This window comes from Plectropomus leopardus, chromosome 2 (genome assembly GCF_026936395.1).
Source record: "Plectropomus leopardus strain MGB_pleo_1.0 chromosome 2, ASM2693639v1, whole genome shotgun sequence".
In the NCBI taxonomy this organism is placed as follows: Eukaryota; Metazoa; Chordata; class Actinopteri; order Perciformes; family Serranidae; genus Plectropomus; species Plectropomus leopardus.
In genome coordinates, this window is record NC_142177.1 from 37,836,725 (window position 1) to 37,852,276 (window position 15,552).

The 15,552-nt window shown below is 39.6% G+C and overlaps 1 protein-coding gene across 13 annotated transcripts in view; it reads right to left on the bottom strand.

The window, feature by feature from the left end:
• ptprt (protein tyrosine phosphatase receptor type T) overlaps positions 1-15,552 on the bottom strand; it is a 475,570-nt gene that overhangs the window by 40,258 nt on the left and 419,760 nt on the right. For 12 of the 13 annotated variants that reach the window (XM_088070228.1, XM_088070218.1, XM_088070225.1 and 9 more), the window contains 6 exons: positions 15,407-15,542; positions 11,378-11,527; positions 9,463-9,636; positions 8,216-8,347; positions 6,658-6,783; positions 4,003-4,166 (listed from right to left, as the gene is read on the bottom strand). In XM_088070228.1, coding sequence (XP_087926354.1) covers positions 4,003-4,166; positions 6,658-6,783; positions 8,216-8,347; positions 9,463-9,636; positions 11,378-11,527; positions 15,407-15,542 — 882 coding nt within the window. Of the gene's footprint in view, positions 1-4,002; positions 4,167-6,657; positions 6,784-8,215; positions 8,348-9,462; positions 9,637-11,377; positions 11,528-15,104; positions 15,231-15,406; positions 15,543-15,552 lie in introns of those variants that run through there. The other variant, XM_088070221.1, reaches the window with a different exon arrangement.

A 15,552-nucleotide genomic window follows, 5' to 3' on the forward strand; every position in this document is an offset into this window, starting at 1 on the left:
CAATGCTGTCAGATATACCTTCTGGCTAAAATGCATTAATATTATGACCCTAACTCCTTAAGTTCATCCTGCAAACCCAACAACATCAAGACAGGTCAAGACTCAAGTGGTACTACTGACTATCAAGGCAACTGAATAACTTTCACAGTTGCTATAAAATTGTACAAGATATGTTTGGTAGCTTATTAACCTCAGTATCTGAGTGTCAACCAGCGAGTGCTTTCAATCAACATGAGTACCAGCTCATTTTAAAGAAAATGCCCTAAACATGCACTAAAGACACTAACTTTCATTTGCAAGCCATTTCTAACTTCCACAATTATCAACCTTGCACTATTAGCAAGCTTAACATCCCAAAGCTCATTAAGTATCACAACAGAGGGTGATCAGCTAAAAAATCATTGATTTACAGCACAAACATCAGCACCAGCTATAATCGTCTTGTTGTATGCATTAAATAAGATGGCTGTGAGCGATGGTTGACAGTTGCGTCACATCAGTTTTACGTAAGCTACAAAGCAGGGCTTCAGACTTGAGACACTAGAAAACTTGTGTTTATATTGTCAGAATTCAGCATGTTGGCCAATTCTGATTTTTCATTTCAAAGCCAATATCAGCCAATACCAATAACATGCTGATATTATCATGCATCCCTAAAAATAACGAAACAACAACAAAAGAAACACTTTTATCAGCTACAATCCAAACTGTAATTGTAGTCGAGTATATGCTCAGAAATTTGTTGCACCCTTATGATTGTCATATTTGAAACACAACAATTTCAGAAGTAAACCCTGTCCTGCACTCTAGATTTGTACAAAAATGTGACATCAATGTTTCAGGTAAAATACCTTCTGAGGAAGGAAAAAAAGAAAAAGTTTCTGGGAAGTTTGATGTTTGGCCAAGTGTATTATGAAATTCTCAGAACTTTAGATTAATGATAGTCGTGATAAGCGATGCTCTGGGACAAGATGGCGTAAATTTCTGCTATTCTCCTCTATCTAACATACATGTTTATATACACTGAGATAAATACAGCACAGACAGATTGCTGTGTTCAGCGTGCTGCTGCTGCTCTAACCGGTTCTCTCAGTGTGATTTGCCGAAAATGAGACATGTGCTCAGCATTAAAGACCCATCAGACTCCAACCTCCAGGACAAGTGAAGAGCAGAAAAAGAATCAATTTTCCCCAGCTACTGATTGAACCATCATGTTTCTCCTTATCTCTGGTATTACCCAGTCTGTGAAATCAATACCAGGGGCTGATTAGCCAGTGTAGCTGTCTTTAGCCAGAAGCAGAAAAGGCTTGCATCCCCTTCACTCACATTTACTGGAGGTGAGAATAATTGTCAGGTGAGCAGGTTGGGCGATTAACATCGAGGAATTTAGCCTTTATTTATGTGCCAGTATTTAAACTTTACATCATTTTTTTATTGTAAAATATTACACGCAAATATAACAACTTCAAAAACATGAATAATCATTCACTTCTAATGAAACCCTTTGAAACCTGAGTCATATGGCTTGATTTCTTTGAAAAATTGGAAAGAAGGCGATAAGCAACTCAAGAGGAAAAAGCCCAAAACTGAAAAAGTAAGTAAAAATGTATGAGAAAATTTTTCCTGTAATATTTTTTAACATATATATTCATAAAAAATATGAATGCAGTTTTCTGGGCATATATATATATATATATATATATATATATATATATATATATATATATATATATATATATATATATATATATATATATATATATATACATTGTCACCTATTTCTTAATTTTTGGGCCAGTTTCTTGCCAGTTAGTTAATTATGTTTATCCCCCGTTTTCAAAAGAAATTAAAACATTTATTTCCGGTTTTGGAGGTTTTCATGCTATTGAAAGGTGTCTGAATGCAGCACAGGAAAGCGGATGTAGATCCAGGTGTTAAAGGGTTAAATGATGAATGATAATACTTGATTGCATACGGCACTTTAAGCAGTTACCTCCATGAAATCAATAGCTATGGGTATTGATTTGAGTTTGGGGTAGGTGATGTATCTCTGTCACTATTTATATTCCTGTTTGAACCATTGATTCTGTACATGAGCTTTTATAGTTAAGATCCACCAGTGATTTCATTTCTCAACATGTTGTAGCCTACAGTCTATAAGATAATCTTTATTAGTCCCACAGTGGGGAAATTTGCAAAAGATAAAGATAAAAGCAGCTTAGAAATAATTTAGAATGATATGATTTCTTTTACTGATCTTACAAACAAATGCATTAGAAACAAATGGGTTTTAAACCATAACAGCTTTTGTTTCAAACTCTGTCTTTAATACAAAACACACCGAAACCAAACTAAACCTCCCAGCATCTAGAAAACACAAATCAATGCCAATTCTGATTGGCCCAATGAGCTGTGACAGAGGAAGCTGATTGGATGAGCACCACTGATGCGCTTGAGGAAATGTTTGAAGAGTGTGTGTGTGTGTGTGTGTGTGTGTGTGTGTGTGTGTGTGTGTGTGTGTGTGTTGTTAGTGAGGTTCCCTGGAATCTCTCGTCTATAGATTTTACTGCCTCTGTTTCCCTCCCTCATTATCAGCTTCATTTGTTCTGCTCAGATAGGAACTGTGTGTGACTGTGCGGTGTTTGTGCACATGTGTGCAAACACAAAATCATATATACACACATGTGAAACAGGCTCTTCAAATATGCCTCCCATTTATAACGGCCAAGTCCCTCCCAAGCCACTTTTACCTGTCGCTATGTGTGTCCCCCTGTCCAAACCTGACCCAAACCTTGTTTTTTTAAGGTTTGATACTTATAGCACCTATATGGTTTTATTACGAACCTGTGTTTCAGTATGGTTTAATGACTTTTTATAACCTGTTGCTTATCTGCTTTTACGACCAAAACATACATCTGAAAAACTTAACAGTGTTGTCTCTTTCCAGTAATCATGATAATCTTCAGACCTTGTTATGAGCAGTTGCATGAAGAAACTTTTTTCTATCTCACACTGTCATGAGCACGTGCCTCTCATTTATAAGTAAATGTACACTTCCTCCTGTCCGCTAATACAGTTGACGGGTTTAGTTTGGTGGAAAGAAAACTGTTAATCTTGAATAACCAGGTCATGATTTCTGGAGAGAGAGCTTACTGTTGTTTTTCATAGTTTTCAAATGGAGAGAAGGCCAACATCTCATCTCGACCCATTTTGCCCGTGGGTCGAATCTGAGTATCTGCTTTTAACTGTTTTACTGGCGAAGGCTGTTTATTGTATGTACAAAAGTATGTATATGGTTACTCGATGAGTCATAGCTAAACGGAAAGCTGGATACGATGTAAAGACTTGTGAGATGGAGCCTCAGATAAGACACATCTTAGCTATCTTTAGAAATGAGCCAGGTTGACACTGGCATTAAACTATCAGTGGGTATAAACAGTCCGTTTGGCTTCCGCCTCTCAGACGCACCAGAACTGAGATAAATGTTGTGTTTAGGCCATCTGTATGTTTGACAGATCAGGGAGGGAAAATAAAGCATGAACCAACAAGCCAACACAGAAGAATGGATGAGTCTAGAAATACCACATATTTTATATACCATCTTAAAGCTGTGTGTGTGTGTGTGTGTGTGTGTGTGTGTGTGTGTGTGTGTGTGTGTGTGGTTCTATGAATGTGTGGCTGAAGCGAACATTTGTTCTGTCTTAAATGCATGTGTTTTTTTATTGAGAGTGTGCTTTATCATTGTTAAGACAATCTCAACATCTCTCACTTTTGTTTTCTTACACAAACACACACACACACACACACACACACACACACACACAGGGCACATTTGTCTCTCTTTGATTTTGTGTTGATCAGTCATCCCAGAGAGCAGCACTTTTTTCAGTCCTCCTCTCACCTGCTTCCTACCATTTTATCACAAGTTATGGAGTGTGTTCAGCTACGTGTGTGTGTGTGTGTGTGTGTGTGTGTGTGAGAGGGAGAGAGCATTAAACTTACAGGCAATGTACCACCGTCCTGCCGTCTCCTCCGTCGTACTGCTCCTGCCACTTAGCCAGCCTTCGGACCAACTGGAGGATCGAGCGTTTGGAGAGAGGCGTGTCCCTGTAAGCCGGCCAGCCGATGAACTGAAAGTGCTGCACCAGGCGATAACCGTCTTGTGGCTGAGGAGAGAAAATTAGGAATTTGTTTTATTACCTCAGTTGTCATCACCGCAATCCAAAAGAACTGAAACCTTTTTAAATACTTCATTATGTATAACACTTTAAAATAATGTGCTGTACTTTAGATGACATGGCATCTAGAATGCCTCATTCATGCCCAACGTTAAATTCATACACAAAAAGGCACACCCGCCTGCTGTGTACACAGCTCTGGTCTACTGGCAATCGGAAGAACTCAACCACCTATTGTTAGCTGTTTAAAAAAACCTGCATATGTACCCTTATTTTGGCGGACAAAGGGTATTAATATGACTATCGTGAAAGACATGAGTGTAGGCTGAAGTTTGCTTTTTGGTAAACAAGTAAAAGAAGGAAGGAAGGACTTTTCCTCTCTTATCACCAGAAACTAATTGCTTCATCAAAACTGTGTACTTTCCGGTTTTGTGGCACATCCAGCAGGTTTCTGGACAAATAAGATATCAAACACATTGCAGCTGCAGGCAAAAGCTACCAGTCTTCTCAGTGGTGGTCTCATTTGGTAATGATACACTAAACTGATGAACAAAACACTTCTCGTGTGCTCGCACTCTGTTGTGCTCCAATTAGTTCTTGTTTCTTAACCAAATGGCTTTTGAAAAGAACTCGGATTGGACTCAACAAAGACGACGTCTCATAATGTTTAATTCGATTTCATGGCAGACAAAATGTTTTCAGCCGCGTGGCCCGAGGCGGTTGGCATCCACCAGCTAAAATACCAAAACCCGCCATCACTGTCATACTGATTTACTGCTGGGCTTGCGACACACGCAGAGGCACATTGACATTTACACACACACACACAACCCGAAACAGCTGATTCTTCCACTTCCTTCCTATCCCGCCCGCCTGCTTCTCCTTCCCTTTATCTGTCTACTTTCTCCTTCCAATCAAGTCTTATTTTTTTCACTGCCTCGCTCACCTTTCCTTCACTTACTCTACTTTTCTTTCCCTTTTTGTTTCTTTCTATACTCCCTTTTCTCTATCTCAGACCTTTTTCCCGTCCCGTTCTTTCACTTCCTCCCTCTTCATTTGATGGCTTAGTGGTTGGTGGTACAGACTCAGCTAGGTAGGAGCTGCTCTCTCAGTGTGAGATGTGCTGTTGTGGCGATGATATGAGCCATTTCACGCTAGACTGGTGATGTGTTTGAGAGGGAGAGAGGGGGAGAATATAGAGAGTGAGGTAGTGGGGAGTTCACTATGCGCTATAGGAGCATGCAGACGATAGGCCACCGTGAGCTGTCCCGTCATGGATGGGTGAGAAAATGAGATGAGAGGGGAGTAACAAGAGAAGGCAAGAGGGGCAGAAATCAAGGAAAAGGGCAGACGAAAGGGGAAGTGAAGGGAAAGGAGAGGTGAGAGAAGACAAGAGGAGGAAACAGGAGACAAGGGGAGAGGACGTTTTTCAAAATGTTCTGTTGTTATAGCACCACCTCCCACCACACTGCCATTTTCTCTACGGCGCTCTCACTAAAAGCAGGCTCAGTTAGCCCGGCTGCTGTAGTGGTGTGGTGGGTTTGCTAAGGCATCCTGTTGCCAGATTCTCAGGGGGAAGTAAAGGTCACATGAAATGAAAAATGCCTTTTATGTGTTGTTACATTGTGTTCCTGGGTGTAGCGCTCCACTATCTATTGCTATGTGTCAAATATAGGTCAAGAAATGCATTTTTTGAGTATTTTTATCTGTAGCGTGGAAAGATTAAAGCCATAGTAGGTATTATTTTAAGCGAATATGACAAGAAGTTATTTTTATAAATGTCACTGTATCAAGACAGTAGTACATGAGGCAAATACAGGGTTCATACACATATACATTTCCATGACTTTTCCATGACTTTAAGGCAATTTTTTCAAGCCAATTCAGTCTCTGAAACAACAAATGATATTTGATATTACACTGAATAGTTAAATGGGGGCTTTATTATTTATGAGAGGGGAGGGGGTAAGGCAAAATGGGAGGAATTATGTTTTTTTAATTATTATTATTTTTGCTAAGGAGAGGGACACGCAACTTTATATGGCTGTTTGTTTTTTACTGCTGATTTGGGCCATTTCTTTCCTTAGACATCGGTGGTGATTTTTAAAGACAAAAACGTGTGGGGGGGGGTTCAAGATTTTAAAAAATGTATTTTTTTCTTTAAAACTTTTTGGGTTTTTTTTTAATGAAAACATGCCATGTTGTCTTAAAAATCTCAAAGAATTACATCATTTATCACAGTCAAAAATCGTATAAAAAGAAATTATAGTTGGATTTTCAAATTTTCAGCAGCCCTTGAACATGTCATTTGTTATTATAAGGGTTTCTAAAACAAAATTCAATGATTTTTCCAGAACATTCAGGGTGTATTTGATTTTTTTTTTCCAGGGCTGGAAAATGCTATTTAAATATTTCATGACTTTTTCAGTTTTTTTTGACAAATGGTATGAAACTGTGAAGGATTTGAGTCTGTGATTACCCGGGCCATGTTGCAGATCCTGAAGATTCGGTTGATGATGTCCTCATCGATGTCTGCCGATATGAATTCGACTTGAATGGGACCGTAGCAGCACGAACTCTTTTCTGGCCAGTACTGCATACATAACTAGAAGACAGAAAAGAGAGCAAAACAGGGAGGAGAGAGACAGAATGAAGAGAAGAGACAGGGAGAAAAATGACCAGATTTAACAAGTACATATAAAAGGACGGTACAAGTAATAATTGAAAAATGTTTCCACAAAAACCCTTGTATGAATTCATCGATTATGAACATTATCACCTCCGTGGCTGGATCTAAATTAATTTTTCATTTTTTTTGTACTTCCACACTACGGCCTGATAAGAGTCATCTACATGTGGATAATATCACTGCACAGGATCAAAATGACATCAAGCAGACTTGCTGGAAAATAACACGTGGAAACAGGACTGTAATTTCACCTAATTTTCACACCTGCCAGACACACGAGATAAAAAATGTCATGTATCTTTTTTTAAACCAGTTTTCTTTCCCCTGTGTGAGCTGGGAATCCACAGCTAATTTCAAACCAACACTGGGGGAGATAAGGTAACTAAATCTGTGTCAGTCAATGTTGATTACATGATTTTATGTGTCGCTACAGGTTTGTGTTGCAGTTTCCCTTCCTGTGCGGCTTGCCTAGAATTGAATTTTGTTAATGACAATATACCAACACTGACTGAATGCCCTAATTGTACGTATTTTTGTTTTTTGCTTTTTGTTATTTTAGATCCTTAAATTCCTTCATCAGTTAATTTTGTCTGTCATAAGTTTATTTGTTTTCTTTTCAAGAATTTATCTGTTTTATTTAATGAATTCATCTGTTTTCTTCCATGAATGTATCTGTTTTCTTTTATCAGTCTATCTGTTTTCTCTCATGATGTTTTGTGTTTTCTTTCATGAACTTTTCTGTTTTCTTTCATGAGTGTATCTGTTTAGTCTTCTTGGCTTATTATTGCCATGCTATGACTTTATGTCGGTGGGCTTTCTTCTCTTTTCATTGTTATGTCTACTTGTAGTGCTTAGACTATTACTAGTTATTATTTTTCTTTTCTTTTCATTTAGGTGGCAGATTCAGTTGTCTGTACTTTCGTTTATGTCTGTACTGTTTTTATGTTTTAAGTTGTCTGTCGTTTATTTCATGTTTGTACTGTATTTCAATGTGCAGGACTAGACATTCTTTAATAAACAATAAACAAAATGTTGAAATCAGTTTAGTATTTTATATTATTTATATTTGTATAGGAGTATTTTTACAAGTAAAATAAATTGCTGAATCATAGAATTAATAAGCAATTAGTTTCTCTTCTTTCTGAATTGAATGGATTAGGGTCAGAGGTATGATTAATATTCCAAGGCCTGTCAATACACATTTATAGGAATGGTCTGGGGGGGTATTGATCAGGCCCTGTGATGTTACAGTCGTGTCAGAGCCTGGTTTTCTTGTTCTTTTCTGAAACTAAGTTAGACACAAGCAGGCAAAACAAATAGAAAATGCACAGTATCAGTGTGTTTGTACCTGCGCTGCATCCATCTCGTTGAGCATAACAATGGAGGAGCAGTTGTAGTCGAACACCAGCCTCCAGAAGTCGCCCATGGTGTTTGGCAAAGGATGCTGGGTAACAATGAAGGCCGCTGGCTGTTTGTGGCTCTGGAGTGTTGAGATGGACCACAAATAAATAACAAGCACAACATAAACAGACAAGGGAGATGAGCAATGCTAATAGACCGAGGCGTCTCTGCAGCAATGGAAAGTAAAAAATCTAAACTCTAACATTATAAAGTAGAACTGGTGCCTCGCGGTTGTTTGCCTCCTCCAACCAGCCAAGCTGCAGTTCACATACATGTCTGTCCAGGCTTATGTAATACTGTATGTGTACTGGAGACTTTGAGGGAATTTCAGAAAAGGTATTATGTTTATTTTTTTGGTGACATGGATGCTTCACACACATCTGCAACCTGGAAGCACAAAACATCTGTACGATCAACACATTTAAGATGGACACCCAAGATTAGTGCCACCAATTCAGTATCTGACCAGATGTCTTCCCTTCTGTTCCTGAGTTTTTTTTACTTTAAATAACAGGGTTCATTTGCATTTTTACCAATAAAGGTCCATGACTTTTCCATGACTTTAAGGCGAATTTTAAAGACCATACATGCTCAGACAAAATTTGGTGATTTTTTTTTTTTTTTTTTTAATTTTTGGTTATTTTTAAAGAAACAGGCCCGTGGGTTTGAAAGGTATGTTTCCTTAAAAGAAACAAAAATGATACCATATATTACAGCCAGAACACATATATACAGATTTGTGAAAGAAAATTCCATGACTTTTCCAAAACTTTCAGGGTATTTTTAGTTTTCCAAACTGCTATTTGGAAACTCTGTGACTTTTCCATGTTTTTCACCACTGTAAAATCCCTGAAATACTGGCCAGAAAAGTGTCTTTGCAAGAATGAAGAATGCAATGTAACTGTGAGTCTGCCCTTTGAGATTTTGGATAAAAAATGACATAATTTCTGTTAAATTTTGTCAAAGATTGCATGTGAATTCATGTATTATGTCCTTAAAATGTTAATTGAGGTCACGGTGACTTTTACTTTTGACCACCAAATTCTGATCAGTTCTTTCTTGAGTCGTTGGTGCCCTGTTTGAGGAAAGAGATGGACGCATGGACAGACAACTCCAAAGTATAATGGCTCCAGCCACAGCTTTCACTGTTGCAGCAACATAAACACACACTCACAACTCAAAATATACACTTACGTCCATTAATGCAGCATTGATGTAATTGGAGCTCTCTCCGTCCACAGATATGAGGAAAGGCAGGCATCGGTCTGCTGATAAAACGTCCATACTGCGGTTCTTGTCGTGGTTCCTCGGTAGCAATCCCACGCTGCAGTCCTCTGGACGGACTCTTGGGGTCACTATGTTCAGAGTCTGATCAACGGAAAAATTGCTCATTATTTTTTACTTTAGTCCTCTGTAAATAAAGCATACTTGTTATCTAAGCTTATAAAACAACATTGTTTGGACCAGAATATGAATCAGATTAGAGCTGGGCGATGTGGAGAAAATCAAATAACACGATACTTTTGCACAAATACCTTGATGTCAATACTGCAACATTATAAGGTTATATTATATTGTAAGGCTGACGATTATATTGTAAGGTTGACTTTCTGTGCTTTCTCAAAAAATCAACAGTAAGATTTTTGATGAATAGAACAGCGACAATAGTCTTCTAAGCTCTGAAAATCACATCACTTTTCTGTAATGAAGCCTTTAAAACCAAGAAAATAATAATTACCATACAAAAACCTAAAACTGTCAGTCTGCCCTGCCTCTCTCCTGCTGCTGAGGGATTTTGTCCACCGCCCGCACCCCCACCTCTCTTTCCACCCAGCCACTCCACCTCATCAGCCTCATCACCTCCACTTGGTGCTCCAAGATGCTCTTCATCTCTAGTCAAGCCAGTATTTAAGCAACCTCACTCAACTCACTCAATGCCAGATTGTCTTCGCTTCCATGCCTGACCTTCCAGTACTCACTCTCGGACTGTTTTCCTGGTAGCGACTTGGCTCGCCTCTGAACACCTCTCTTTGTCTCTGCCCCGGTAAACCTAACAGCCTTCTGTTTCTGAACACAAGTTTTTCCTGTTTACTTCCTGGTTTTTGTCTGCCTGTGGCTGTGCGGTGTTCTACTGCTTCGGCTCCGTCGAGAGAGATTGCCATACTTCCGGCCGTCTTCAGAGCCTCCCGCCAAGCAAAACATCACCTCCATGTAAGTATCGTTGGTGTTTATTGTTCTGATGGTACATCGATTCTCCGTCTGTTGATCCCGCTGCCTGCTCCTACTGGATTCATCTGCTCTGCTTCCTGCCTGCCTGCCTGACCCAACTCTGCTTCCTCCTTGACCATGAGCTCTGCCTGCCCCTCTCTGGACTCCCCACTTCTCCCACAAGCTCCCTGCTGTAAGTGTTTCTGCAACCTTACATTCACCTGCCAGTCCGCTCCACGTCTACAATTTCCTCACTCGAACTCTGAACTATCACCTGTGAACGTGAGCTCACCCCAGTCTCTCTTCGAACTCTGCTCCACCCCAGAACTGATGCTTGTCTCTACTTCCCTGCAACCTGATTATACTGTCCTGTGCTCCATTCAACCTGCCAAAAGCTTTAATAAAAGTCATTACCAACTACTCGCCTGCTCTGTTGTGCTGCAATTGGGTCCTACCACACCCCGTTACAAACAACAATATCTAGTCTCATATCACAACATCCATATAACCTTCAGTACAATCATCATCAATTGGACCTAAACTGGCCTAGGCGTTCTGCACATGCTCTATAGTCCCTGAGCCGGGCTTTGTTGTTGGACCTTTGTTGTTGTTTGGTCGGCCTTGATGTAATAGGTCAAGCGGAAGAAGGCCCAACAGCAGCTAGCTGACAGGTGGCATTTCACTACCTAACATAGTCAATAAATCAATTTCTCCTAAGTGATTGTATACAGGGAAGACAGTAGTCAAATTAAGTGGCCTAATCGAACTATAACCATAGCTCCACTTAACTGTAAACATACTGATTGATTTATTGCCCGGCCCTAAACAGTTTGTCCATAGTCACATGATTCAGACCCAATTGGGTACAAAAAAGTGGGCCCAAAAAAATGTGTGTGCTCACCTGGAACTCATCTTTAATTTGGCTGGAGTTGGTTTGTGGATCCAGTCTGCTGATGTTGTAGTAAATGGCTCTGAACTCACACACTGGTATGGCTGTATTCCCACATAGACAGGCCTCCAAGATGGCATCGTGAACAAACACGTACTGCTCCTGCGACAGGAGCAAAAGCAGTTGTTGAAAGAAATGCTGGAGTCCAAATTTCTTTTACAGAATAAAAGGAACAAATCTCTGGTCTTGAGTAAACAGAAGACATGACTGTAGTTTCTGAGTGTGGCTGTGAGCATCGACACCTCTGGGACAGAGGAAGCATCATCTCCTGCCTTTTCAAGTCTCCGACAAGCTCAAACACTCCGCTGTGAACACAGGTTTTGTTTGCTTTGTGTTTGTGTGTGTGTGAATTCATTATTTGTGTGCTTGTGCTCTCTCGGTAGCCCAAAAGTGAATTAATAGGGAGTAGTGCCCTGCAGTGTTTCTGTGCTCTGGATCAAGTGTGCTCTTTGTGCTCCAACTAGCTGGCTGGTAAAAGCATCAGCCACCATGAGCCACAGCAGCCACTGTGCATGTTAATTTACCTCCCTCTCTTTCTCTCACACTATCTTTCCAATTTATCTCCACTCCACTCACTTTTTATTTCTCTTTCTTCCATTTCTTTCTCTTGTTTCCTCTCACACTTGTGTTTGTCTGCTGTCTCTCGCTTTTTCAATTTGCTTCTCTCTTTATCTATCTCTCTCCCTCTCTCTCTCTCTGTCGAATGTTAATTGTTGCCCTTGGAGCAGGGAGGAGAGTTTTAAAAGCATCCCTGAAATGTCCTCTCCTGGCCATTACCTACTCTAGTGACACACACACACACACACACACACACACACACACACACACAAACACACACACATGCAAAAAAATACACCCTAACCCACATGCAAGCACTCATTTACACACACACACAGACATACACACACACACACACACACATCTTTCCCCTGTGCCTTTTAAAAGATTAATTGCTTTGTGTTGCGCCGTGCAGGATTATAATAGCGTCAAGCGGCTTCAACACTGACACAAATTGCTCCCACACATATTCAAAAGGCAGGGCAGGATGCATTTAGCTTGGTTTCAAGTGCACGAGCACACACACACACACACAGACACACACATACACATACACATACAAATACCACTGCTGTCATATGAAAACACTCAAAGTGATGCCCTGGGTAACTTTTCTGAACCTAGCACTTCTAAAACCCATTCAAAAGTCAATTTCAGGCTGCGAGCTTGAGCTGTCAGTCTGAAAATGAGGCTGTTTTTTTTCTTTATTCCTGGCAAAGTTGACTTTCTGGATATGCAAGGTTTTCATCAGTAGTACAAATGAAATGCAGAGGCGGGATGGATTAGGTCGGCTTAAGGTAGCTTAGAGAAGAAATTAATGCTTCTGTTCCAAAATGAAACACCAAACATTTGGAGACACTTTAAAAGTGATTGATAGTACAAAATTAGAACAAATTATGACAGCGTGTGGAGGGTTGGAAGTAACCCTGGTCCTCAGCTGACAAAAAGAAAACCTTTTAGGAAATATATCCTCCATGTTTACCAGGTTTTTTTAAAAATATATATACAGTATTGAAAAAAAAATGGATTCAGACCGGATTACAACTGAATCTTTAAATATAACTTAGGGACTGTTTGTTATTAATGAGAGGGGAGAGGGTGATGCAAAAAGGGGGAGGCATATCGAATTCCTTTTTTTTTTACACAGCTTTAAAATTATGTATCTTGTATTTATTTTACTGTCGATTTTTAAAGAAAACATGCCTTTCAAACCCGAGACCACACAGGTCTGGAAGGCATGTTTTCCTAAATATATATATATATATATATATATATATATATATATATATATATATATATATATATATATATATATATATATTTATTTAAAAAAAAGGTCTGCATCTTTGAAGAAAAAGATTTACGACTTTTAAAGAAAAATCTTGGGCTTTTTTTTCTATGAAAAAAAGATTTTTGAATAAGTTTCTGTTAAAAATCATCTCAAATTACAGCATTTATCAGTCTGTAGCTGTAAAAACTGAAATCATTGTTGGATTTTCAAATTTCCAAGGAGATTCCATGTCTTTTCCAAAACTTTCAGGGTGTTTTTAGTTTTAGTTCCAGTCCTGGAAATTTCTATTTGCCAATATCATGACTATTGCAGGTTTCTCATGCTCCTACAAGCCCTGCTTTAAGGATACTATACAATAAACCTAAAGAAATCAAGTGAAAAACTGATCTAATTTTGGACTCCGCTTGACCTGCTGGTGCACATCAGTCTGATGATTAAGCTCAAACAGTTCTAGCAACCAATGCCAAGTACTAGTTAGCCTGAGTGAGCTCAGTTGGGGGAATTCATCTGATGAATTGGTGACTGGTCAGTTCTACATCAAATGAAAAAAAAAACTGAAAAAACAAAAGCAATTTAACAGTATGCAACTATTTGAAAAACTTCAAAAGCAATGCAATGACAGATTAAAAATGTATATCCTTTTTTTGTGTGTATTCGTGTGCATGTATGGATCTCATACCATATTCCTTGCCATAAGCTGAGCTTTGGGCTGCCACATGCACACACTGACACAAAGAATCTTAAAACTGTTTGTCCTTCAATGTGTGTCTGTTTGCTTTAAGCTTGTGAGAGTACTGTGTGTGTCTGTGTGTGCGTGTGTTTGCACTGGTGTCATCTATTATTCAGGGAATGTTTAATATTGATAAGCTGATTGGAATGGATGATATCAGAGTCTGAGAAGTTCTGAGACACTGAGTCTGTCTTTTTATGCCCCTGTTGCTCAAAATCCAACTACATGTACGAATGGACAGAAACAGACAGAAAGATAGAGCTAATGAAGCTAACTGAGCTTAATGTTTTTGCCCCCCACAAACTAGCATTTAGTGGAATATATTTGGATGTATAAGAGATCAAGATAGTGTAAACCATTTGGTGTGTTTCCAGTTTTCAAGTATAAGCTTTTCATTGTCAACCTTCTTTTTAAGTTTAACACTTCTTATGAATAATCATTAGCACTGATGATTTCTTCTCACTTAAACTGAACCTTTGCTCAGTCCTGCTACTTGACTTTGACTGACCAATCATAGCTCACAGCTCCAACAACTTCACAGCTCTGCTCCATAAACTCTCACACAATCATGTCAGATTGGTTTTGTGGCTTTGGAGCGAAACATTGTGGCAGGGGCACATGTAATAATCCTACTCATTACATGGAGAGGCTGAAAGAAGGTAAGCATTTGTTTTCCGTACCAAAACAAGATCAAACCCTGTAATGTGTAGAGATTGGCTAGCGAGCTCGATACTGCTTTACAAGAACAGTGGAAGGAAACAGGGAAACTTTGCCGCTATTCAACCAGCAACAAGTCACGGCTGTACGCGCAGATGAGCAGCGTTTGCCTTTACAGCAGAGCTCCCCACCTGTCCATCAGCAGAGCTCAGAGCGCTGGCTGCAGCACGGGGTAAAAGCCAAACACTGTTCACCTGCAGACACTGCAATGACACACAACTGGTCGAATATTGACAAAATTTGACTTTGACTGACTAATTTCTTTTTCTTGTGTTGCCTGATGATGTGGTGGCTCGGTTTCACACTGTGATCTGTACGTTCTTCTAATGAGTGAGTTTTACATCATGTATAAATCTCTCAAACACACACTGCAGACCCATTCATCTGTTTCTTTCTGAGATCAACTTTTTATTTCTCAAAAGATTTCATATTCAGGGAATGCAGTTCAGGACAACTTGGGCTGCATGCGAGCTCCGGCAGCTGGACGGACGATCACAAAGGGGTGGAGCCTAGAAAAGGGTCAATTGAGAGTGTCGAGGCTTTATATAAACAAGAGTGCATCAATCGTCATCCTTTGCAGTTCACAAAAAACATGTCAAAAGTGTGTGTGTGTGTGTGTGTGTGTGTGTGTGTGTGTGTGTGTGTGTGTGTGTGTGTGTGTGTGTGTTTGTCTCTGCACACAAACCTCTGTCTGGACCATGTTGACTCGTTGTGATCTCAGCTCTCGGATGCAGTTGAAAATGTCCACCACGCCTTCATTCTCTGCCATGTCCAACATGATGTCCACTGCAATGAAACAGCCCGTCCTCCCTGCACCAGCACTGTAGAGAC